Source organism: Ceratotherium simum, chromosome 25 (assembly GCF_057802395.1).
Source record: "Ceratotherium simum simum isolate JZ-2026a chromosome 25, ASM5780239v1, whole genome shotgun sequence".
Classification (NCBI taxonomy): domain Eukaryota; kingdom Metazoa; phylum Chordata; class Mammalia; order Perissodactyla; family Rhinocerotidae; genus Ceratotherium; species Ceratotherium simum.
The window spans coordinates 11184647-11191993 of NC_141924.1; the positions used below are offsets into that span (position 1 = coordinate 11184647).

General features: G+C 54.3%; 1 protein-coding gene across 2 annotated transcripts; it reads right to left on the minus strand.

The window, feature by feature from the left end:
• Positions 1-4754, minus strand: LOC101390267 (DNA dC->dU-editing enzyme APOBEC-3H). Of its 2 annotated transcripts, XM_087448910.1 has the most exons (5): positions 4594-4754; positions 2148-2304; positions 1187-1451; positions 786-901; positions 1-424 (listed from the first exon to the last, which is right to left on the minus strand). In XM_087448910.1, the coding sequence occupies exons 1-5, from the start codon at positions 4674-4676 to the stop codon at positions 356-358; spliced, it is 690 nt and encodes a 229-aa protein (XP_087305036.1). In that variant the 5' UTR covers positions 4677-4754; the 3' UTR covers positions 1-355. The 2 variants fall into 2 exon arrangements, with proteins under 2 accessions (XP_087305036.1, XP_087305035.1); XM_087448909.1 differs by having other exon boundaries at positions 1-901.
• Positions 4755-7347: the final 2593 nt, after the last annotated feature.

The following is a 7347-nucleotide window of genomic DNA, read 5'->3' on the forward strand; positions in this document are numbered from 1 at the left end:
CACAGTTCCAAGTGTTTTTTATTTTTTCCAATCAATTCTATGGGGCAACTCTGTGCAACAAAGTTTTACCTTATTTATTTAGACACATATTAGACACAAAAAAGGAACAGAGACTACATGACCACAAAATGATCCAACTATTCTAGACTATTCTAGAATACACAGGGAATTCTCAAATTCTTTTCTTCGTTCTGCAGAGTAAAACTCCTTTATGCTCATTTTTATGAAAGACCTGATTTACCCTTTAAAAAGTAACCCAAGTTTTACAGACTTAAAAATTATCTTTATTTTTTCAATTATAAAAATGTAAACAGTATTTCCCCCTTATCCACGGTATCGTTATCCACGGTTTCAGTTACCCGCGGCCAACGGGCCCAATTGTCAAATTTCTGAAGTTATTCTCTAAACCATTAAGATTTGAGGGCTGTTGAGAGAGAAAGAGAGACGTTAGGAAGCCTGGATTGGTTGATTGGCAGGAAACCTTGTGGGAGGAAGGGAAGGGGAGGTGACGCTGAAAGCCTGGGACGAGAAAAGAACCCCGTCAAGGAGGGCCAGCGAGGCCTTGAGAGAAACAAAAAGCTGACAAGAGCCTCAGAAAACGGCGAGAAGGAAACAACTGGATGCCCCTGGCAGGAGAGCCAAAAAGGGTGTGGTGGGAAAAGAAAAATGAGCGAGGGGCGGTAGAGAGAGAGCAGGGAGAGGAGTGACCTAGAAGGGGCCAGAAGCAGGGAAGGCGGGGTGCGGGAGAGGGAGGCCGGGGGCCTGCAGCGGGGACAGCTTCTCACCCTCAGGATCTTCTGGAGCCGTCGGTCTATGCTTTCGCTGTACTCCCTCAGCTTATCCCAGCCCTCGAAAGGCTCTCCCCTGTGGTCCACAAAGTTTTCCCAGCAGTCAGCAAACTCTGAGATGAAAGAGGGGGAGCGAGTCGGCCCCAGGGGCAGGGGAGCAGCAAGCCTGCACCCCCACCCCGCAGGGCTGGGGTGTCCTCCTTCCTTTCCCCTCCCCTCATGGGCTTTAGTCTCTCTCTGGGATTTTCCCTTCCGGGTGGTATCGCATTTTGGGCTTCAGCTGGGCCGCCACCCTTCCTGTCCAGCCACCCCCACCCCCGCCCGGGCTCCCCCAGTGGCTTTCCCCTCTTGGCACTGTAAACCCTGCCATCCACTGACAGCTCTCCCTCCCTTCTTACCTGGGTAACGCATGACAGCCAGGGGGACTGATGTCTGCAGCTGTTGCAGCCCCTGAATAGACCGCCTGCGCCAGTGGAAGTACAGGCGGGAGGCGAAGATCTGCAGGCTCAGTCTGGGGTAATCTCTGGTGAATGCAACCAGCTCTAGGGCACAGGTCGGGCAGGGGCTCCACGTGATATAGCAGGTGATTTCGTAGCTCTGGACTCTGTCCAGTCCCAGGGACTTGATCTTGTCAATAAAGCGAATTTCTGCGTGGCGCTTCTTCTGGGGAGGGTCCCAGTCAGAGAGAAAGAAGGTTAGAAGACAGAGACCAGAGGTCACGTACCAAGGGCAGAGTTGGGGATGAGGGGCTCTGCTGTGAGCTTTGAGTATGTGAACTTGTCTAGGACAGAGAAAGAACCTCCTTCCTTCCTTCATCATTCATTCCTTCACTCCCTCACGCATCCATTAATTCAACACCCCCAAAGCACCTGCAGTTTGATCCGAATCAGACCAGAGTCCCAGTGCCCAGAGGAGGCGGGTTGGCAGACAGACACCCCCACGGCACAGTCCCGAATGCTCTGCAGACCTCGCCTTTGGACACTTGCCCAGGAGGTTGTCTGGAGATGTTTGGACCTGGGGGTGCCCAAGGAGCAGGTCAGAGTGGGAGGGAGGAGGGACGGGGCAGGTTGGGAGACAGGCGAGAAGCAGAAATGTGAGGGAGGTCTGTAGCTGGAGTTAATGCTCAGTCCTGGAAGTGCACTTGGCTTCCCCAAAGCAGCCACTGAGCTGAGGTCTGGAGGACAGTCACCACCACCTTCTCAAGCAGGGGCAGGAGCACTCTGCTGGAGGGGCTGCCTCTGCGGAGGCCGGGGATGGGAAGCCGGGCTCACTCAGCCCCTGGTAAGCCTCAGTCTTTTCCCTGCACGTTGGACAGGGTTAGCCCCTGCCTGCCCTGTGCCCAAACATCCCACTTGGCACCTTGTTTTGAAAGTAGTCTTTGTCAATTATGGAGCCATCGAGCCCCTTCAGCTGGTAGCACAAGTAGGTCTTTCTCCGGCGGTAGGGCTTTGTGACCCGCGGCTGGTTGCCAAACTGCTGTTTGAATACGTCCTCTTTTAGCCCATTCTTTGTGTTTCTGTGCAATAGGAAGGAGAAAAACGGAGATGCAGAGAGCGTCTTCCAGCATCCCCCAGGCCGCGTGGCCTTCTGAACCCAACTCCTCGGGTTCCCTTGGGCCCCTGAGGGGCGGTAAAGGAGGATCTGCTCCTTTGTTGGCCAGGAGGACTGGGGAGGTAGAAGGAGGAGGGTGGGATCCCCACCTAGCCTGCTGCCTCCCACCTCCAGCCTGGCAAACCACACCACCCCCCACACTGGAAGCCATTGCAGGCAGGACGCCTGGGCTGGACGAGTGGGCCAGAGAACTGGACACCACGGTCCTTCCTTGGCTCACGCGCCGTTGTCCAGACCCCTTGGTTCAGGTCCCACAGGCAGGTCAACCCGTGTCCGATGTCAGAACCCTTCTCTTCGGGGAGTGAGAGGATGGAAGCTGGTGCTTCCTCTAACTCTGTCCTCTGCTCAGGAGTGTGTATCACAATTTTGTCTGTACAAAGAGCACAGAGGCGGGTGAACAGGAAAAACTGTTGTCACCAAGGAAGGGTTGTGACAGAGACTGGGGGCTGAAAGACTCACATGGCTTTTTGTCCCCATGTTATATTCCACAGAGTATTCATTTTGTATTTCACTTTTTTTCATGTAATATTATATTGCAAAGTGACCTGGCCCACATGGGCATGCAGAACCACTGGCATCATTTTGATAAATGCTGTTGGCTCTGCACAGGAAGAAGTAGGGGGACAGAGCTAGGAGCCTTCCTGCCACGTCCCAGAAAAATGCATGAGGGCTCGCTCTGGCCAGAGCCCTGCGCATGTGGACATTCATGGCCAAGTGGACGCCAAACAGTCTGAACAAGCTTGGGAGGCTTGATGGAGCCCCAGCCCGCTGTCCCTCTGGACACTTCATCCCAGGCTAATGTGACCTGGCTGACCATCGAGTCAGGCTCAGGTGACCACAGACCCTTGGAACTTGCATCTGGACACAGCAGTCAAGTCAAGGGTGCCGTCCCTCAGGGCACAGACCAAGGGGCACAATTGATTTCCATACCCTGTTTCTGCAAGGCCAGAAATGCCTCCCCAAGATTTCCAGCCAACTCATCGAAATAGTGCTAGTTTTGTCATTGAAAAACCATTTCTGACATCTGTTATGATAACTAACAAAGCTACTAATTTCATCAGTGGAAACCGTTCTCTGACATCCCTTGTGCTAATTAGTACAGTTTCAGGTGGATTTGGAATTTCAGGGCAATTGCTGAAGAGACCATGTCTGGACTGTGGCCTTTGATTACCAGCCTATGACCTTGCTTGAAGTTTGCACTCCCAATTAGGGCAACTGGCCACCCTCAGGGTGAGGATTAGAATGAAAAAACACCATTCATAGCACCCAAGGACCATGGACTGCCCTGCTTGCCTGGAATCTTCCTGATTTTAGCACTGAAGTTCTCATATTCTGGGAAATTCCCAAGTCCCAGGCAAACCTAGACAATCAAGGCTGAAATAGTTCAAATTTTAGACATATGCACTATCTTAATAGCACAAAATCGAACCTTGATCTTGAATAGCTAAAATTGTAGGTATGATAGAAACAACTTGTAAGAAGTATTTAAAGACCAATTTAATTTTTCACACTTGGTAGTGTCTTCATGGGAAACAATTTGTCTTCTTGTCTTGGAGCGTTTTCCCTCCACAGAGCAGAAATGAAAACATTCGTTGCAAAATTGTGCAAGTCTTTAAAATAAAATTTATAAATAGGCTTTTATAGCTGACTCCAACAATTGTTTCAATCATCCTCGAACCTAAAGTCTACAATCGAGTGTAACAACGAGCTTTAGGAAGAGCCGTGCCAATGGGACTTGGGCAGGGACGCAGAGACAGGCTGCAGGGGGGCATCTGCAGAGGCAGGGCTGGGGGCCTGAGGCCCTACAGAGAAGGAGCCAGAGAGGAAGAGAACCAAGGGCCCGGAGCTCGGAGGAGGCAGGAGGCAGAAAGGAGAGTGGGCAGCGGTGCCCGGTCCCTGCAGCCCGGCCGCAGCCTCCTTGGCAGGCTTGTCCCAGCCTGCCCTGGACACAGGGTGCTCCAGCTCCACCTTGCTCTCCCCAGGCTGCCCCTGGCCTTGGGAAAGCCCCTGATCTCTGAGTGTCCTCCTACAGCTGTCTGAGTCGTGGACCCACACCCTTCCTGCCATGGTAACGGGGTGGGGGTTGGGGCTGTGGGGGGTTGGGAGTTCCGGGGCCAGGGGTGGGGGCCCTAGGGTGCCTTTGCGTTTCTGGCTCAGACCCACCTTCTTTCCTCCTCCTGGGCTGTTGACTTACCCGATCCTGGGATTCTGGGTGTAGTTAACGCCTTGGAGGGCTTGTCCCTGCCCTGCCCCTTGTCTTGGGGGCTGGGGGTCCATTTCCTCTCACAGGCCTTTGCTTTAGGAAAGCCCCTTATCTGAGAGGGACCTCCCAGGACTCTCAGCTGAGGCCCCACCTCCTTCCTGCTTTGGCACCAGGGGCGGGAGGGCCCTCGGGTGGTTAGACTTCTCAGGCTCAGACCCACCTTCTCTTAGGCACCCCCCCCGCGCCGGCAGAGCTCGCCCGCTGATGGAGACAGGCCTGTCTGTGCAGCAGGACCCAGCGTTGTTGCAAAGGGAAAGAGAAAGTAATGATGCCAGAGAGACGGGGGCGGGACAGACCCTGTCTGAAGAGAGCAGGACAGAGGCCCTGCTCCTCTGGGGAGGGGCAGGCTGGAGCCCTCTCCACACCACCCCTGCTTTGCACTTAGTCATCATTAGTATCCTGAGCCAGAGACGCAAAGAGCCAGAGACTATGGCAGATGAGAAGAGTGGGGCGGGGGTCAAGGCTCTGGGTATGTATCTCCAGCCCCAGAGAAGGCAGGCATATGGAACAGATCCTGTACTCCATCCTCTACCCCAATCCACCAACAGCATCGAGAGGGAGGATCATTATCCTGACATATCCAGCACAGAGAGGCTGAGATACTCTCTCGAGGTCACACAGCAAAATGGCAGAGCTGGAATGCTGTCCAGGTGGCCTGGCCTGGCTCCCTCCCCCGGTCTTGCTCCCTCTGTTTCCTCATTGTTCCATGAAAAGGAACGATGGCACAAGGGGAGGGGCCTTGCTGACCTCACGGGGCCCCCCAGGTCAGTGTGCATCCGGAAAGGCATCTATGTCACATGTCCACCAAGACCTCCAGATGAAAAATAAAGAGCATCTTGCAAAAGTTGAATCTTAGGGAGGAGGTCTTAGAGCACTCGCCTGTCACCCGGAGACTAGATTGCACACAAGCCTGTGTCCCAGAGGAACCTTTCCCAGCTTGTCACCTCTCTGTTCCCTGACCCTACACACACCCCGTTCTGCCCCACAGGCCCTGGTTTGGCCCCAGGGGTAACAAGAGCGTGGGCAAGAGGTTAGGTTAGGTTAGGGGGTGGCGTCCCCCCCACCCCCATGTGTCCTAATGTCCAGGGGCCACAGCCAATGGAAGATTCTAGAATGAGCTGGGCCCTTCCAGGAAGAGTCTGCACACTGAGGTGGGTCAGGCTCCGAGAGCTAAGACACCCCCAGCCTGAGAAGCAGGAAGGATGCACAGGAAGGCTGACCCTTTGCCGGCCTTTCCCTAGTGACAGCACTGCTGCTCTAGCCTGGAGAATTCTTGCGAGCCATCTGAGATGGGGAAGAATGGAGATGTGCCGGGACTGGGACAGTGACTATCTTGGAGGAGACGTCCTGGAGGTCCCCGTGGATCTCTACGACTGGCCTTCTGCTTTGTTCTTTCCTTTCAGTTGGTGGAGACATTCTGAGCTGGCCACTTTGGCCCGTTTTGATGACAGAGACAGTCAAGAGGTGTGTCACCCCCGTCCGTGACTCCCTCCTTGGAGGAAACGTGGAAATGCAGAGCATCGAGATGGGTGAGCTGAGGCAGCCAGAGCGCCCCTGGATCTGCCCTGGACCCGCAGGCAGCCATGCGGACTGGGAGGGAGTGTGAAGGGACGGGTGTCTGTTGTCACCGACAATTCACACTGCGACGGCCAATCGGAGGGAGAAACAGCTGGTCTGCATGGGACCCAAGACATTCTCCACCACGATTTTATGGATGGATATCAAACCGAACTTCCCTCTTCCTTTTCCTTCCTCTGCCTCTGCCTGCCTGCCCAGAACCACACTGTGTCAGGGTCTCTCGCTCCCCTTTCGTTGTGCCACGGTCCAGGCCACCCCATCTGGAGCCTCTGCTGAGCTCCTCCCCAGTGCCTTTGCGTGGCAGCTGGCTCTGGGCTCAAAGAACCAGGTGTTCACTCCTGATTTCCCCTGAGGGCCTGAGCTGCTGTGTCTCTGACCTGCTTATCAGCTGCCGTCCATTTTCTCGTCTGCTTTTTGGAAAAGCTCTGATAATCTCAATCCTCACATACCCCACCCTACTTTTTTCTAAACGCTTATTTAAATTTAACTGTTCCTTTTTTTTTCTCGCTCACTCTCCATCACCATCCCTAGGCCGCATCCCCTCCAGAGCTTCTCCTCTGGCAGCAATCTGGGAGCGGGACCAGGGATGAGGGGGGTGGGGGCGGGGGTGATGACAGAGTGAGAGGCAAGGCGGGGGGTTCCAGGGGCAGCAGGGTCTGGCATGGAAGCAGGTGACTGTGACGAGAAAAGCAGCTTGGTTTTTCTGAGTTGCTGCCGAGGCATTTGCAGTATAACAAGGCTGCTGGCATTTCTAAGGACTGGACGTTTAGATGAGGACTTGAGTTTAAGATGCCTGCCATAGTTCCTGCTTTGCGTTTGCTTTTCCCGGGGAAACTTCTAAAATAGCCACTTAGATTGAAGCCCGCGAAAAGTTAGTGACCTCTGCTCACTCGTGACCTGGAATGGAGGAGGGCCCTTCCTCCGGCTCATTGCACCCCCTCGCTTCCGGGATCTGTGAGTAACAATACATCTCGTGACTCTAGTTCCCTTGTGTGGGTGCATTGAAACAGCGCCTTCCACCAAAACCCCCAAGGGGTTCCCCTCCACAAAGCGGGAGCTTGCCTGCTGTGCGAGCTACCTGTGGGCCACGTGAGGGTGGCTTGTGCC

What these genes read in the sequence shown, in the direction of transcription:
- LOC101390267 (XM_087448909.1), bottom strand. Translation starts at nt 4,676, where the DNA reads ATGGACCCCCAGCCCCCAAGACAAGGGGCAGGGCAGGGACAAGCCCTC. An exon ending in ACCCAGAATCCCAGGATCGG is followed by an intron (nt 2,305 to 4,593) that starts GTAAGTCAACAG and finishes CCTATTGCACAG; the next exon opens with AAACACAAAGAATGGGCTAA. An exon ending in AAGACTACTTTCAAAACAAG is followed by an intron (nt 1,452 to 2,147) that starts GTGCCAAGTGGG and finishes GACCCTCCCCAG; the next exon opens with AAGAAGCGCCACGCAGAAAT.